This window comes from Neofelis nebulosa, chromosome 13 (genome assembly GCF_028018385.1).
Source record: "Neofelis nebulosa isolate mNeoNeb1 chromosome 13, mNeoNeb1.pri, whole genome shotgun sequence".
Taxonomy (NCBI): Eukaryota; Metazoa; Chordata; class Mammalia; order Carnivora; family Felidae; genus Neofelis; species Neofelis nebulosa.
The window spans coordinates 81667264-81685772 of record NC_080794.1 but is presented as its reverse complement, the minus strand read 5'-3'; the positions used below and the strand labels follow the sequence as shown (position 1 = coordinate 81685772).

Sequence of the window (18509 nt, the reverse complement as noted above, 5' to 3'; positions counted from 1 at the left end):
ATATAATGAGCCTGAAAATAATGGCTCTCTACAAAAGATGTGAAAGTCACCTTTGCCTTTATGTAGTACATCACTTTACAAAACACCGCTTTCACTCTCCAGGAGAAGACTGAAAATGACAACTGAGTACCCTGGTGACTTATTAACTTACGTCATTTTACAATGGAAATTCCTAAAGCAGAGGTGAAGTCAGGGAGTGTAATAACAAAGGTATTTTACTGGGTCTACTTGTGCTGAAGAAAAATTCACAAAGATAATACCTACTTGGCTCATGGATACAATTGAGAAGGAATTACAAATCATTACTTTCTTTGCTGTGTAGGACGAACACTATTGTAACACCAAAAGATGAATCTTGGGCTTGTGCTTTTTTATGCCTCATATTATGACCATATTCTATTTTTTTTTTAAGTTTAAGTTTATTTATTTCGAGAGAGAGAGAGACAGCATGAATGGGAGAGGGGCACAGAGAGAGAGAGAGAGAGAGAGAGAGAGAGAGAGACAGACAGAGAGAGAGACCGAGAATCCCAAGCAGGTTCTGTGTTGTCAGTGTGGAGCCCGATCCAGGGCACAACCATATTCTACTTCTCAAGGCCAGGATTACCATTAACTCTATGCCTTGGCTGGTATCTGCCACATGAAGGTTTATGAAATTCTAAAGAAAAATACATTAATATTATTCTGAGATATAAACTCACCTGGCTCCTCATTTGAAGTGGTAAAAATGCTGTTATACGATCTTCGAACACGTAAAGTTATGCAACCATTTTCATGTAGGCAAAATAAACCATCTCGTTGAAAGCAGGGTATTACCTTTAAATAGATAATATAATCATTTTTAAAAACACAATAAAGAGTATATACTGGGAAGCTCAGAACTCATATTTAGAGAATATGGGCAAAAAAAAATAAAAGGAAAACAAAAATACACACATAATCTCCAAGCCTTAAACTAAATGAACATTCAAAAACTCCACTTATATACATAAAAAATTTGTCTTCGTCTAGGTAACTTAAATAGTTCAATACTTAGCTCCAGACTAGTCAGAAGAATTTCTAGGGTAAATCAAACCAATTGAAAGTGTAGAAAAATTGGAATATACAACAACACTGTTAATTTCTAAATAAACAGAAAAGAAAAGGTGGAACTAAGGACATTTCTACGATTATGTTTTTTCTTTCTATAACATTCATAATCAACTTTTGGGGATGTAATTTATAAATCACAGATACCTGCAGAAATGGAACTCCCGTTCGTTCTATTGCAATCACACCCACTGTTTGATTCACCTCAAGGTCAAGGATTAAAATCTCTCGAGGATAGAGTAACAACATGTGATTTCTTTTGGAAGGCAGATATGCCAACTGAAGGCAGTCATTGAGAGTTATAAATTCAGCACTGAAAAAAGTAAATGTATTTTAGGCATCAAGAAATGAGTCAAAGACTTAATTCATATCAGAAAAAGCAAATAAAATACTGAATTTTGTCCTTTCCACAGAACTGTCAATGTGAATGTACAATTGTTTCCTGAAATGACCAACAGGGACTAGCATCTAAAATTATTCCTCTACTATGTGCCAAAATCCAAATTTATGACAACAATATTGCATAGATTAGAGACATTTCTAAATTTCTGAGAAATTTAAAGTACGAAGTCTGTAAGACGGTAGGTGACAAAACTGTACTGGCATTCATAAGAGAGTTTTATTCACTTATTTAAAAGTTTTAATTTTTGTTTACTTTACAGAGAAAGAGAGCATGAGTGAGGGGAGAGGGGCAGAGAAGGGGAAGAGAATCCCAAGCAGCCTCCATGCTCAGTGTGGAGCACAACGCAGGGCTCGATCCCACGACTCTGGGATCACAGCCTGAGCCGAAATTGAGTCAGATGCTCAACCGACTAAGCCACCCAGCCGCCCCAGTAGTTTTATTTTTATTTTGCAATTAGAAGTACCAAACAAGGGCACCTGGGTGGCTCAGTCAGTTAAGCATCCGACTCTTGACTTTGGCTCAGATCATGATCTCACGGTCCGTGGGCTAGGGCCCCACGTCGGGCCCCGCGCTGAGAGTGAAGCCCGCTTGGGATTCTCTCCTCTCTCCCCAGCTCGCGTGCTCTCTCTCAAATATTTAAAAAAAAAAAAAAAAAAGGTACCAGACAGACTGCTGAAATCAAGACTCAGCATCAAAACAAAAATAATTCGGCCAATTAGGGCCCCTGGATCAGAAGTCAATGAACTATCTGTACGGCCTTGGGCAAGTCACTTCCCCTCTGCCTTCATTCACTTTTAAGTGGTCTTAAATCTGTTTTGAAACAAAGTAGGGCATCATATTCACTTATCACAGCATTTTCTTCTGTGTAAATAAAATTAATAAAACTATATAACGATTGCAGAAGACTGTTCAAGAGACTCAAGAATCATTTTAGTCGTTTGTGATTTGCATATATTTAATCACAACTTTTCATATTAAACATATTTAAATAGGAATAAACGTATAATTATGTGCTATTTTCGGGGCGCCTGGGTGGCGCAGTCGGTTAAGAGTCCGACTTCAGCCAGGTCACGATCTCGCGGTCCGGTCCGTGAGTTCGAGCCCCGCGTCAGGCTCTGGGCTGACGGCTCGGAGCCTGGAGCCTGTTTCCGATTCTGTGTCTCCCTCTCTCTCTGCCCCTCCCCCGTTCATGCTCTGTCTCTCTCTGTCCCAAAAATAAATAAAAAACGCTGAAAAAAAAAATTAAAAAAAAAAAAATTATGTGCTATTTTCCTTTTCTATAATGATTAAAATATTTCAAATTAAAATAAAGTTAGACTAGAGGACTAGAAGAGGGACAGAGCTTGCATTAAAATCCTGGCTCTGCCATTTCCTAGTTGGGCAAGCTTGAGGAACATATTTCAAACAATGTGGAACTCAATTTCCTCACTTATAAAATAGGCACCGTAATGCTGCCCAGAACTGTAGTTGGATATGTAATGATGGATGTGAATGCACCTGGAGTGGTTCTATTCGAAGGGACTAGGAATTCATTTCCCCAAATCATAACATAAAACAATTCAGACTTCAAAAGATGTATTTACAACACAGAATCAAAAAAAAAAAAAAAAAAGAAAATTCTCTTAAGGCATTTAAGGAACAATCTTAAATTATTTCAGCACAGGGTGGGGGATAAATTAGTGAACGTAATCAGCCTATGGCTGAATACATAAAAATGATACTTATATATAAATTCAGAATGTATTTGTAGAGCTATTTGTATTTTAGCACATATTTTTTCAGGTAATTAACCATAAAATCTAGAAAGAATAATTTTAGCACATTAAAAATAAGAGCCTTTTTATTTATTTATTTTTTTTTTTTAAATTTTTTTTTCAACGTTTTTTATTTATTTTTGGGACAGAGAGAGACAGAGCATGAACGGGGGAGGGGCAGAGAGAGAGGGAGACACAGAATCGGAAACAGGCTCCAGGCTCCGTATAAGAGCCTTTTTAAAATGAACGCCAAAAAACTGCCAAAGCAATAAAAATATAAGAACAATCATAGCTCTCTAGGGAAAAAAAGGACTAAAATCTATTTCTAATGCATAAAATTAGCTACTTAAAATAAAATTTTATTCCGTTCCAATTTCTGAGATAAACAACAGGTAGCATTTACCAAATAAATGCTTGCTAAGTATCAGCCACTACATTAAGTACTTAAGTTACTGTATCTATTAATCCTTACAACGACCATCTAAAATCCTTTAGAACACTGTTTTAGAGATTGGGAGACTGAAATCTGAGCAACATTAAAGAATTTTCTGAGTCACACAGCTATACTGTTCCCTAGAATCCTGGCCCTTTACCAGTATAGGAAACATCTTCACACGTGTAAGAGAAACACACGTATTTTAGCAGCTAATGAGACTGCACGGCATTTAAGTCAGGAAAATATATTTAAAATGAAAATCCAGCTTTTTCCCCCAAATTTTTAATGTACTCAACAGCTAACTTTAAAATCTTCATCTTCTACTTTCAGAGATAAAAAAAAACTGAAGTCAAAACTGTGATCTGTAAAAATTAGCGGGGGAGAGGTTAGCACAATGAATAGAAGTGAAGGAACCGTGTTTAATGCAGAATCTCCTCTTTGGGGAAGAGACAGAACATTCTCCTCCTGTAAATTCAAAACCAGAAATAAGAAAGGGGGAGGTAAAGGAGAAAACCAGTATAAGTACATCTTCAAAAATGATGCTGCATGAATGGATGGCAGATAAACGGTGAATAGATGAAGGTTATTAGTTTTACACTTGTAACTTACCTAGGTTTCTCTTGAGTAATTAAGATTTTTACTTTATTAAGAGCCTTCTTGGCCCCTGTGGCTGCAGCCAGCTTGTTATGAGCTGGACTGGAGTGTGGGCTGGATATGTAAACTTTTTTCCCAGGGCCCGAGGGAGGCTTGGCTGGAGAGAAGTCTGAGATGAATACAATACCCTCGCTGGTGAGTACTATATTGAGAGAAGCAAAACTCTGATTAAAGTTTAATCAAGTTTAGCGCAGAGTTTTATTCCAATACAAGTCTGAAAGCAAGGTAATGGTAATTTTAGTAATATAGAACTGGCAGTGTAATGTAGTCATAACATAACTGGAATGTTCTCCAAGTTGAAGTCGAACAGGTGGTCCATTACAATTCATCGGAGGCCTCCAAGCTCAGTGTTTTAAATTAATGTTTTATATTAAAACGATACCAGACGGTTGCCGGCAGAAAGAACAAATGTTTGTTCTTCCAAATAAATTCAGTGCACGGACTTTCATTGAAAACCTTTCTTCATTATATCCGTTAACTTCAAAATCCAAAGACTTTTCAGAATATAAAATTCACAGACGAAAAAAAAATCCCATATATAAGAGACTACATATCACACGTAGCTAAGTTCAAATATTTGATGTGTTATTAATTTTTTATGATTATCATGAGCTACTCAATCTAAATATATTTCCTTTTTCTTCTGGAGCATCGGACTGAACCTCAGGAAATATGAAAGAGTATTCTTTTTCTCTTTATGTCTAGAGTAAAAATAGAGTGCCAACAATGGCTTACTAAATGAATGTACAGGAAACAGAAGTATTCAAGAAGGCAGCACCACATTTACCAACACAAATTATGCCTTTTTATGACTGAAAAATAATCTCCCTCCAAAACTGGGGCCGTTACAAGGATATCTGAACAGAGAAATGTTGTCTAACCTGGCTTCCTGCAGACAGTGAGGCTGCCTTAAGCACAAAGAGCAAAGAAGTATTCAAGAGTTATGACAGCCTTAGCATATTCAATAGGAGTAAATCAAAGATGTTGGGTGAACTGAAGCTTTGAAATATACAGTGCTTTTATCAACCAAATTACAGAGATGCAGTAAGTTAGCCTGAGGCCTTATCTCCTTTTCAGATGACAGAACTCACTTTCCAAGGTCTCATTCATTCCCCATTTTTATGATGCCCTCCCTCCCGGAGTCGACCAGCTAACGCAGCCCACCCCTGCGTCCCCACGGCACCACACAAACCAGGCAGAGAGTTCGTGTAGGCACAAGATCGTATACACAGATAGAAACACGCAAAGCCTAACCACACACTACTGGAGCTCCACGGCCACACTGCCCATTTTGGTTTCTGTTTGTACACCCTTCTCTTCCTTCTCCAACACACAAATATACACTCAGTAAGAACACACGCCGGTAGATAAAAGTCACAACTCCGAGTCATTCAAATTCAGGGAAAACATTCTTTACCGCAGCTAATTCCCTTACCTCTCCAGTTTTTGATCAAATATCAAAATGAAGTCTATTCTGACCACTTTGTCTAATCGGACAACCTGCCCATCCCACCCCCCCTTCCCCTTCATTTCCTTTACGCCTGGCATGTAGTGATAGCTCAAGAAATACCTGTCAGATACTGAATAAGGAAACTCTCCTAAATCATTTAGTTACAAAAATACATGTCTGACAACAACTCTAGTTTTTAGATCAGCAGCTCAGGGCATTATCAAAAGCACACTGGCAAAAACAACCTCTGCAAGAAAAAATCCCCTTGGGCTTATTCTGTTCCTCACACGCGTCTGTTTATGGCACTCAAGACACACGGCATGAATTTAAACGGTTTTTTTAAAAGAGGAACTGAATTTGGCCACATACTAAATGAAACTCTTGACTCAGGTTCTTTAAATGTTCCTAGAAAAACAAATTTAATTAAGCCTGAATTAGCATAGCCCAGCAACTCCCTCTCCCTGGCTAATCTAATTCTATTTACGAATTCAACACAGTGAAGATACAGCTTGCTGATTTAAATTTCTAACCATCAAAATACTTGCAAATGATACAGGATTATGATTTAGTGTCTGTATTAGGAGCTGCAGATATATGGACTTCTCCGCTTGGCTCAGTTGTTTTCACTTTATAGATGTAGGATGCGGGTCGTGCATATTTTATGTATATAGTATTAACTATATTATGAAGAACTCATTTTCCACCAGAGACTATTACTCACAAGTTAAATGTGAGGGATCAAAAGGGTCAAAAGAAAAAGAAAGAATGTTATCTGCATAGCTCTTCTTCCACAGTTTGGTGCCGGTATCTGCGTTCCAAAGCACAATATAATTTGGTGGATGGATAGCCAGTAGTAAGTCTCGGGAAGCATCTTGATTCCACAACCACTGAACATCTGTAAAGACCGGATAAAGGCAAAATTCAGAAATCACTTCAGAACTCTTGGCTAATGTATTCTTGACATTTACTTTGTTTTGTTTTGTTTTTCATAATCCTTAAAATCCCAACTTCCCTTCTCCCTATGTTGCATATATGGGTATTTATGCGAAGAATGAACAGAAAAAGTGCAATTTTATATAAAAATGAGCTGTCTGGACAGTAGAACCTCAAGGTCAACATTTTCAAATTACTTCAAAGAAAATACAAGACAGTTTTCACTAGTCATTACTTAAAACTTTGTGTCTTAGACTGTGCTGGCCATGATCAAGGTCATATTCTCCTAACATTTTTGTGGAATTACTTAACAGAACTTTGCAGAGTTTCAGGTTTATTCTCACAATAATAAACAATAAACATCTAGTTCAGCACCTAGTACAAAACACTCGACAAAACATTTTTAAATGAATTTTTAAAAAATTCATTCAGTCAGGAAAGCCACTCAGTCAAAGCCTGGAATCTAAAGAATACCATATTGGTTTTAAGTCAGTAACATAAACAAACAAATGATCTATAGGCAAATGAAAATAAAATGTGGATCATCTCTATTAATAGAAAGCAAGCACTGAGGGCTAATTCAAAACAGCAGTTCAGCCAAGTTTACGTCTGTTATAGCTTAGATTATAATATTGTTTATAGCAGCTTCATTTTTCTCATCATGCTTGACTGAAGTCAATGTTAAAACCAGCACAATTTACAGAAGCACAGATCAGCTGAGATTTGAGGAAACGTACAGAAATACACTGATAAGGAAAAGAAAGCTAGATTCAGGTCAATAGAACAGGCTAAACACAATCAAGCGTTAACTGGGAAGTGATGAAATTAAAGGGGGAAAAACCATTCTAAGAGTAAGTGTATTAACACAAACACTTAGCGGAGCACAGACTTTCCTCACCCTGAATAGGTTTGGCATGCTCTTGGATCTCACACTGAGCTACTCCCGCTGCTACATCCCAAACGATGATCTTTCCATTGACATCAGCAGAAGCTAAGCGCAAGGAATATGGTGAGCCAATGTTATGGTGATAATTTTCCCTGGCCCATTTAACCTAGTATCAAGAAGAAATCAAATCAAGTAAATACTTGTACTGGATGAAACTAAACACAATTTTCATAGAACATCAACCAGAACCCCAACTACAGTCTGCACTTATGTTACAAAAATATTTAGAAAGAATAAACAGGAAACTGGTTTCTGTCTCAAAAATCAGACTTATTATTTGTGATGCTTTTTAAGTTGCATTACAATCATAAGATCTAATCATGACAAGACATCTGAAATCCTAAACTGCTAAGTAGAATGGTTTTCCATATTCTCCTCTCCTAATTAAAAGGAGACAACTTAGAAAGACCAAAGCCTTGCAGAGGAAAAAATAGGAAAAAATAAAAGCAAGCAAAAAACCTCTGTCTTTTTCCTAAAATTGGGGAAAAAATGTTAATTTTTCCTCTTTGAAAAAAAAAAAAAAAGGAATGCTTCATACCTCAAGCAACATCGTAAGAGAAGAATTTTTAAAATAAAAACCACAAGAATTCTGGCACAAATCAGGTTAATCCTGAGCATTAAATACCGATGGTTAGAGACAGGAATAAAACATATGGTCTTCATTTTGCCCGAAGCCATGGCCTTCCAAGGCCACAATCTCTCCACTGTCCTAGCTCAGCATCCAGCTTGTTTTCTTCAAAGGATTTTCCAAACAACAATTGGTAATTGCTTTATTTACCCTGTTCTGACCTATATCACCAACCCATGAATTGTAAGCTCCACTGGGCAGGATCACACAGGGCTCAGTCATATTGCTATCCCCAGACCTTAACACAGGGCCAAAGTTAGTGCTCAGCAAGTTATGTGTTTAATAAATGAACCCAAATGCCACAGAATCTTCCAATATATACATACATAAACATATGCATATAGATACTTGTGTGTATATATACGTCAACACACGTTTATGCCTAATGCTAAGGCAGGGAAGTATGAAACCAATTCCTACAGCATTCATGAAAAAGATGGCAACAAAACATTTCCTGAACTTTAGTGTTGAGAAGGCTTAAAATTCTATTGTAATACATCTTTTCCTAAGACCAGAATTTTTTTTAATAAAACGTATGTGTATAAATGTGTAAAAGCATACATGTTTGAATGTGCATTTATGTGTATATTTTTGTGTGTATACAGTCAGGACTCATTATTTGCAGATGCTGTGTGAGTTTGCCTCCTCACTGAAATTGACGCTTTTATTTAAAAAAATCAGTATTTGCAGGGCTTTCACTGTCATTCACAGACACATGCACAGGGGTGAAAATTCCCACATAAAACAAAATGTGCTTGTTTCAGCTCTCATAACGCAAACAAGCGGTTTTTTTTTTTTTAAACTTATTTACTTTTTAATTTACATCCAAGTTAGTTAGCATATGTGATATAATGATTTCAGGAGTAGATTCCAGGGATTCATCCCCTCTGTATAACACCCAGTGCTCATCCCAACAAGTGTCTTCCCTAATGCCCCTTACCCATTTAGCCCATCCCCCCTCCCACCACCCCTCCTTCAACCCTCTGTTTGTTCTCTATAGTTAAGAGTCTTTTACGTTTTGTGCTTTTTCTTGAGGATTTCGCTGTTCAAATTCAAAATGGTCCCCAAGCACAGTGCCCAAGTGCTATCTAGTGGTCCTAAGCCCAAGAAGCTGTGATGTGCCTTCTGGAAAAAACACGAGATAAGCTCTGTTCAGGCATGAGCTTTAGTGCTGCTGGCTGTGTGCTCAATGTTAATGAATCAACAAAAACACATATGAAACAAGGTTATATACTGATCAGTTGATGAAAATGTTATGACAGGAGGCTCACAGGAACCTAACCTGTATTTCCTCTACAAGTAATCAACATTTCAGTATTCACCAATGTCAGCGTTTGCATCGACTTTACAGAATAAAACTATCATAGATAAGAATTGACCGTATGCATGTATTTAAGTGTTTGAATTCCATTTATGTAAATGCCAAGCAGTGTGTGTGTGTGTGTGTGTGTGTGTGTGTGTGTGTGTGTTTAAAATCACCTAGATATATCCTAATCTAACTGCTAAAACTAAGGATAAGGAGAAAATCTTGAAGGCAGCCAAATGAGAAAACATACATTGCATGTAGAGAAATAAAGATAAGAGTTTCTCTCAGAAGTTATGCAATGCTGTGTGTTTGAGTTTGCACATACAGTGGAATATCTTTAAAGCATCATAAGACAAAAAAACTGATGAAATACCTTTATAGACAAATAAAAGCCAAGAGAATCATCCTATATTAGACATATACCTCAAGAACTTGAAGGAATTTCTTCAAGCAAAGGGAGTATAATACCAGACTGAAACATGGATCCACACAAAGAAGTGAAAACTCCAGAAATGCCAAAAAGATTGGGGAGTAGGTAAGAGAGAGAACCTATTTTTCTCAAAATAAAACCCTGTACCTAACCTCAGACTTAACGGTGAAAGACTGAATGCTCTCCCCCTGGGCTCAGGAACAAGAGTATTTTCTCACCATTCCTATTCATTATAGTAGAGGTCCTAGCCAATGCAATATGAATACAATAAGAAAAAAATAGAAGACATAACAGATTATCAATGAAAAAACTAAACTGTTATCTGCAGATAACATGACTATGTAAAAAGTGTCCCCAGAGCTACTAGGTCTAATGAGTTTAATAACAAGATCGCAGGATACAAGGCATCTGAATTTTTCCCTACTTCACATTATATATAAAAATTAATTCAAAATGGATTATGCATCTATATCTAAGAGCTAAAACTTTAGAATTTCTTAGAGGAAAACAAAGGTGTAAATTTTAACAACAGAAAAAACAAGAAAAAATGGACATATTGGACATCAAAATTAAAAACTTTCATGTTTGGGGCGCCTGGGTGGCTCAATCGGTTGAGTGTCCAACTTCGGTTCAGGTCATGATCCAGTTTGTTCGTGAGTTCAAGCCCTGCACTGGGCTCTGTGCTGACAGCTTAGAGCCTGGAGCCTGCTTCAGATTCTGTGTCTCCCTCTCTTTGCCCCTTCCCTGCTCATTCTCCGTCTCTCAAAAATGAATAAACGTTAAAAAAATAATAATAATAAAAAAACTTTCATGTTTTATGGGACACTATCAAGAAAGTGAAAGACAACTTACAGAACGAGAGAAAATATTTACTAACCATATGTCTCCTAAGAGACTTCTATGTAGAATATATAAAGAATTCTAATAACTCCATAAAAAGATAATACAGTTTTAAAATGGGCAAAGGACTAAAATAGACACTTCTCAAAGAAGATATACAAATGGCCAATTAACACACGAAAAGATGAAAAGATGTCCAACATCATTAGTCACTAGGGAAATGCACACCAAAACCACAATGAGAACCACTTCATACCCAGGAGGATGGCTACAATCAAAAGGACAGAGAAAAACCAACATCGCTGAGGATGTAGAGAAATTGGAATCCTCATATACTGCTAATAGGAATGTAAAATGGTGCAGCCTCTTTAGAAATAGTCTGGAAGTTCCTAAACAAGTTAAACACAGAGCTACCATATGAGTCAGCAATTCCACTCCCCAGTATGCACCCAAGAGAAATGAAAACACATGTTTGCATGAAAACTTGTACATACAGGTTCATAGCAGCATTATTCCTAATACCTAAAAAGTGGGAAATACCCATATGTCCATCAATACATGTGGTATACTCAGAGTGGAATATTCTTCAGCAATAAAAAGGAACAGAGCACTGAAACGTGCTAAAACATGGATGAACCTTGAGTGAGAGGTGAAAGAAGCTAGGCACAAAAGTCCACATATTGTTATTCCTTCATTTATATGAAATGTCTAGAGTAGGCAAATCTACAGAAACTATTTTACTGGATGCCTAGGGATGAGGAAACGAAAGATCAGAGGCAGCCACTAACAGGTACTGGGTTTCTATTCAGTGATGAAACTGCAGCGATGGCTACACAATTCTATGAACATATTAAAGACCGTGGATATTGTACACCATAAATGGGTGAATTTTATGGTAGGAGTATCTCAATAAAGCTATTACCAAACAAACCCAAACCCCCAAACCTCTAGCTCTAATCCTCTCCCTCAAAATTTCAGGTCACTAGAATTCAAAAGTCAAGTGCACCAGGCATCTGAGACTTTGCATGCTGAAAATTTAACTCACTGATTTCATACCTACTCACCTGGTCATAGCAACATCATTCACTTATTCAGAGAGAACTTGGAATCATTCTATAGCTTCGACTCTCCTTAAACTGACTACTATAAAGGCTATCAAGTTTTTTGTTGTTTTTTTTTTTTTTTGAGAAAGAAAATCCCAAGCAGGCTCCACGTTCACGTAGAGTCCCATGCGGGGCTCAATCCCACGACCCTGAGATCATAACCTGAGCTGAAATCAAGAGTCAGACTCTTAAACCGACTGAGCCACCCAGGCACCCCTATCAAGTTTACTTCTTAAGCAGCTCCTGAATAGGACTCCTTCATGCCTTGGCTTAATCTTAGGCCCTTCGAATTTCCTGCTAAAATTAGGGCAAAACTCTCCTAAACGATCTCCCTGCCCCATCTTGCCTTTTCTCCAAGAAATCCTGCACTGCTGCCAGAGTAAGTTTTCCCAAGATGCCAATAGGACCTTATCAACTGCCTACTTAAAAATCCTAATTCCGTGAGAACCTTGAAACACTTGCGGGACGGATGAATTTCTCTGGCTGCCTCCTCTTCGATCACCCCTTTAAGCGTATCCCCACTTTCAGCCATCTTTACACACCTACTTACCTTTGTGCCTATCCTTCCTTTTTCCTGGGGTGCCTCTTCCCCAATTCCTCACTTGCTAATGACGGCTGACCAGTCCCTAAACTGGAAAGACTTGTGACTCTCCCCAGATCCCAAAACTAGGTGAGAGGTAGCTCCTTTGTCTTTCCACAGAGTTCACTTATCAAACTGTATTTGTGTTTTCATTGTTCCTCATTAGACAATGAATTGCTTGAGGGCTTTCATCTGTAAATGCTTAGCATATGCTAAGTGCTCAAATCTTGGCATATACTAAGTATTCTGGTGAATGGTAGAATTGGTGTTGACTATTAGCTTCAAAATCACCTAAGAGCTAGTATCTAAAAGCTCATCTAGGATTGCCATTTATACCCCGATAAATTATCATATTTAAAAGCTATTCAACATTTATACTGTTACACATACAACATTTATATATGACTTGATGAGAATCTAGTGATATTTAAAACTTCTGAATAGACAATACGTTATAGGGTGAAAGTGGAATTTGACTTACCTTGACCACATCAGCTTTATGTTTTTCTAAAACTTGAAGAGTTTGAGCAGTATTGGAATCGATCACTACTACAAGCGAGTGACATCCATAAGCAATTAAACCTTGCCAGCCCCTAACAAAACAGTGACATGAAAACTTAAGTACAAAACAAAGACTTAAGTTCTCTCTTGCCAAGAGACATGCTAAAATAAATCGCAAATCTAATATATACTACCATTAACAAAATTATTATTTAAGCATAAAGGTCAGTATTTTACCTTATCTCATTTAAATAAAACGTCTAGCTAACTTGAAAATGTTGACATTTGTTTTGCACTTGGATAAAAAAAAAGTTTCTAAGAGACATGCGTATACAGCCGTAAGCATGTATAAGGCAACACTGGACAGACAGGTTTCAGTCCTCTGGCTAACGTGCCGTACAGAATTTTGCTTTATGCCTCAGGGTTCACGGTCGGAGTTGCGGTGCTGGTTTACAGAGGAAAGGTAAAGGTGAGATGACAGGTAAGGAAACAGGCGCCTCGTCTGGCAAAGCTGTTGAATAGCTACAGGTAAGAAACAGATATAAGACACAAAAGGAAGACACAAATTGGTGAAGAGAAAGTGGGCAGGGGAATTGATGGCGGAGGGAGACCAGCTGGAGGTCGGCGGCGAGGGAAAGAAACGAGAAGGGGATGGGGGCGAAGGTGCGGGGCGAAAGAGCAAAAAGCAAGAATTTGGGAGAAACGGGGCAACTCTGTTTGCACAGGGAGGGTTCGCCCGTGGGGCATTTACTCCTTTTATAGGAACAACAAAAACCCAGCATGAAAAGAAAGTCTCTAGCGTGAAGGCAGCCCCCCCGGCTTGGCGAGGCCAAATTAACCAGGGGGGTGAAATCTCTCGTTCTTTCCCCTTCCCCTACACACTCCTGGCCGAGCCCGGCCGCCTCGGAGCGCGGCGCCCTCACCAGTCCACCGCCGCCTTGTTGTGAGCATTGAGGGCCCCGGTGAGGGTGCGCGCAGACACCTTGAAGTTCACCGTGAAGGGCAACATCGCCTCGGCGAAACCCCGGCCCTCGGCGCCCACCGGCAACCCGGAAGCGGCGGCCGCTGCGCTTCCGTTCCAAGCAGAGTCCGGGTGGCTCCTTGAGCGCCGCCGTTTGGTTCTGTCGGATGCAAGGTCCCACCACCTTGGATTCCGCGGTTCAGCCTCCTTCAGGGTCCGGCCCCCCAGGTCAGGGCTGCCTGTCCCTGTGGGGGCGGGGCTGCTTTCCATGACTTCTGTTTGCTTTGCCGTGGGGGCAGCATTGGCCTCTGTGCCCTGCTGGAAATCGTGAAAATCAAGGGCTGAAAGCCCCACTTAGCCTTTCTGACTTTGATCTGTTGATTTAGGACAGCTACCAAATGCCAAGCCCTGTCCTAGGCATCTGCAGTGTAGCCAAGAAGAAACCGTCCCCGCTCTCAAGAAGTTTATAGGACAAACATAGGAATAGGACTGGGATATAGGAATACAAAATGGATACAATGGATGAGATGAGGGGCGCCTGGGTGGCTCAATCGGCTCAGGTCATGATCTCGCGGTTTGTGAGTTCAAGCCTCGCGTGGGGCTCTGTGTTGACAGCTCAGAACCTGGGGCCTGCTTCGGATTTTCTGTGTCTCCTTCTCTCTCTGCCCCTTCCCTAGTCATGCTCTGTCTCTCTCTGTCTCTCAAAAATGAATAAACGTTAAAAAAATTTTTTTTTAATAAAAATAAAAAAAGAATGGATGAGATGAATGGCTCTGATATACACAATTTCTAAATATGGAGAATACTGCGTGTCTGGTCTTGAAAATATTTGAAACAATACATTACCCCTGAGGCCACCTGTCAATTTGCGGGCTTGTTGGGGTGGCTTTCATAGTGCAGTTTTTCCTCTGCGGCTCTCCTTTATTTTTTTTTTTTTTAAACGTTTTTAATTTATTTTTTCGGGACAGAGAGAGACAGAGCATGAACGGGGGAGGCGCAGAGAGAGAGGGAGACACAGAATCGGAAACAGGCTCCAGGCTCCGAGCCATCAGCCCAGAGCCCGACGCGGGGCTCGAACTCACGGACCGCGAGATCGTGACCTGGCTGAAGTCGGACGCTTAACCGACTGCGCCACCCAGGCGCCCCTGCGGCCCTCCTTTAAATCAAACTCCATCTCTCTCTCTCTCTCTCTCTCTCTCTCTCTCTCTCTCTCTCTCTCTCTCTCTCTCTCTCTCTCTCTCTCTCTCCTCTGTGCTCAGCACATCATCTGCACTGTTGATCAGTAAGAAGAGGTTTGTAAAGCAACTAAAGCATTTATTTGGGGTTTTAGGGATTGTAATCCATGGGACATAGGATCCGCTCAAATAAAAAATATGCTCTAAATTGCCAGGGAGCCGGAGTGCACTCTTATAAAGGGGAAAACAGCAAGGTTCCATAGCTTGTTTTGAAAGAATTAAAATTGGTGCTGGCAGAGTTTACACTGATCATCTGATACACGATCGGCTATGTAGCCAACAAGTGTTGCATTCTTTTTATTTTGGCTCAAAATAGAAGGATGTATTCCCGGAGGTGGTGAAGTTGCGACTGACAAAAGTCAAAAGTTCCTGGTATTCTGAGGACTCAAACAGGAGAGGTGCCCGGGTCTTACCACTTCCATTCCATGACCTTTGCCACTCTGTTCAGAGCGACTCTCTTAACAGCCCTGACTTTAATTTTGAGTCTTTGCCTTGCCCTTTACTGTAAGAGTCGACATGATTTCTTTCCAGGAATAATTTTTGTCGATGTCTCTTTTTTCCCCAATGCATTCAACACAAGGTACAAAACAATTGGTAATTTTTGTGTCCATCTTACCGCTCTTAGAAAACAATGTTCTCAAAGATCACCTCCAGTACCATCTCAGCTGTTAGAGCCAATGAACTCCTTTTTCCTTCTAGTTGCTCTCTGGCAAGTGTTGCTGCTTCCCTTCCCGCCCCACATCCTTCCCTACTGATGCTTTGGGGGGGGGCATCCAGAGGTGCCAATACCCATAGGTCTACATTTATCACCCCCTTATTGCACATCTTTGATGTTTCCTATGACAGAGATTGCTACTTGGCTCCCAAAATTCATTCTCCTGTTCTTTCATAGAAACAGAACCACAATTTGCATCTGAGCACATTTTCACTCCATTCAATGAATATATATCCCAGCTTCCCTGACAACTAGATCCAGCCATGAGGCTAAATTCTGGCCAATGTGATATAAGTCAACGTATTGTGTAGTGACCTCTGAGAAACCACTCTTCTGTGTTATTTCAATATATATACTCCACGTGATTTTTATCCCTGTACGCTTCTGTCTAGCAGGGAAAGTAACACGTTTTTAGGCAACTGTAATACAGGGGAATAAATTCGTCCTCGTAGACTTAGAACTCCTTTGAGAAAGGGACCAAATTCCAATCTTTCTTTCTCTCCAATGCCAAACACTTCTCAGGCATGCAGTTGGTCCTCAATAAATGACTAAGGGAGCAGGAGCTTTAAGTGGCCATAAGCATAAGGCCAATCAGGTTTCAGGTGACAGTGAGGAGTCAGTGATGGCACTCACAGACAGAGAGGTGCAGCAAGTGACCCTCTTGGAGGAAGAGGGATTCACTAGTTTAAATCTGTAAGCTACCTTGAGGACATGAATGTTGAATATTCAGGGCAAGGATGGATGACCAGCCGGGGCTGGGATAGCAATACGTCTCCCATGGTACAAAGTGTGAATTCAATATGTTAATGGGTTTCTATGGCCTTCTCTGAAGCATCTGTCTTGGCCAGTGTGGCGACAGAATATTGGACACACTGGACTATTGATCTCTTCAATAGGACAGAACCTGTGCTCCTCTCCCATGCCTGAAAAACTAATTTCACCCCATGCCCATGCCAGAAGACATCAGCTCCAAAGCGTGGTAATAGGGCCCAGAGCATCCTTCCACTGCTATATCATTTGCATCCCTGAACTAGAAAAATTTTTCTCTCTTTCTTTTAAAGCTGGTGGAGATAAGAGTACAGATGACCCTTGAACAACACAAGTTTGATGCAGATTTTTTTTTCCAGCAGATATAATACTATAAATGTATTTTCTCTTCCTCATGATTTTCTTAATATTTTCTTTTCTTGGGGCACCTGAGTGGTTCAGTCGGTTGAGTGTCCTACTCTTGATTTCAGCTCAGGTCATGATCCGAGGGTCCTGGGATCGAGCCCCATGTCAGGCTCCAGGCTGAGCATGGACCCTGCTTAAGATTGTCTCTCTCAGGGCACCTAAGTGGCTCAGTCGGTTAAGGGTCTGACTTCGGCTCAGGTCATGATCTCATGGTTCGTGGGTTCGAGCCCTGCATCGGGCTCTGTGCTGACCGCTCAGAGCCTGGAGCCTGCTTTGGATTCTGTGTCTCCCTCTTTTTCTGCCCCTCCCCCACTTGTGCTCTGTGTGTGTGTGTCTCTCTCTCTCTCAAAAATACATGAAATGTCAAAAAAAATTTAAAAAAAGATTGTCTCTCTCTCCCTCTGCCCCTCTCCCCTGCTCATGCTCTCTTGCTCTCAAAATAATAATAACAATAATAATAATAATAAACTATTATTTTTTTAATTATTTTCTTTTCTCTGGCTTACTTTATTGTAAGAATACAGTATAGAATTCGTACAAATACACACATCTGTATTAATCAACTGTTTATGTTATTGGTAAGGCTTCTGGTCAACGGTGGGCAATTAGCAGTGAAGTTTGGGGGATCCAAAACTTATATGCAGCTTTTCAACTGCATAGGGGGTTGGCCCCCAAGCCCCTCATTGTTCAAGGGTCAAGTGTATATTGCTGATATCTCTGATAGCTATTCCGCTCAGGTCGGGGGAAGCAGAGAAAAGTGATGAAGATGGAAATCATAGATAACTGAACACTTACCTCATAAACATTCCAAAGTCACATCAGAAAGAGCACTGCGGTGGCACCCGGGTGCCTCAGTCAGGGAAGCATCCAACTTGTGACTCCGGCTCAGGTCATGGTCTCACGGTTCGCGAGTTCAAGCCCCGCATCGGGCTCCGCGCTAACAGCGAGGGGCCTGCTTGGGATTCTCTCTCTCTCTCTCTCTCTCTCTCTCTCTCTCTCTCTCTCCTCCCTCTGCCCCCCTTTCAAAATAAATAAATAAACTTTTAAAGTAACTTTTTTGAAAGAAAGAAAAAGAAAAAGAAAGAGCACTGAGTAAATAGATCTGAGCATGGATGGAGATGTTGACGATGAAGCCAATACCTTACTGCTGACACTCATAACGTGTCAGATACGATGATCTACCTTTTACCTGTATCATCTCACTTAATCATCTCAAAGTCACAAGATTATGATCACCAGCGTCCTATGGATGACAAAATTAAGACTCACAGAGTGATTTGAAGTTACACGGCCAACAGAAAGCAGAGCCAGCATTGGAGCCCAGGTGAGTCTGATTCCAAAACTCATGCTTCTGACTACTGGCGGTACCATGCTG

The 18509-nt window shown here is 40.0% G+C and overlaps 1 protein-coding gene across 2 annotated transcripts in view; it reads right to left on the bottom strand.

Moving 5' to 3' along the window:
- The window catches only part of WDR11 (WD repeat domain 11), a 68586-nt gene extending 54457 nt beyond the window's left edge, over positions 1 to 14129 (bottom strand). For both annotated transcript variants that reach the window (XR_009252693.1, XM_058697957.1), the window contains exons 1-7: positions 13974 to 14129; positions 13031 to 13142; positions 7615 to 7768; positions 6505 to 6678; positions 4289 to 4475; positions 1234 to 1399; positions 699 to 813 (exon numbers count right to left, since the gene is read on the bottom strand). Coding sequence is in view for 1 of the 2 variants with exons in the window: in XM_058697957.1 (XP_058553940.1) it covers positions 699 to 813; positions 1234 to 1399; positions 4289 to 4475; positions 6505 to 6678; positions 7615 to 7768; positions 13031 to 13142; positions 13974 to 14059 (994 nt within the window). In the remaining variant the exon portion in view is untranslated. The remainder of the gene's footprint in view (positions 1 to 698; positions 814 to 1233; positions 1400 to 4288; positions 4476 to 6504; positions 6679 to 7614; positions 7769 to 13030; positions 13143 to 13973) is intronic.
- Positions 14130 to 18509: the final 4380 nt, after the last annotated feature.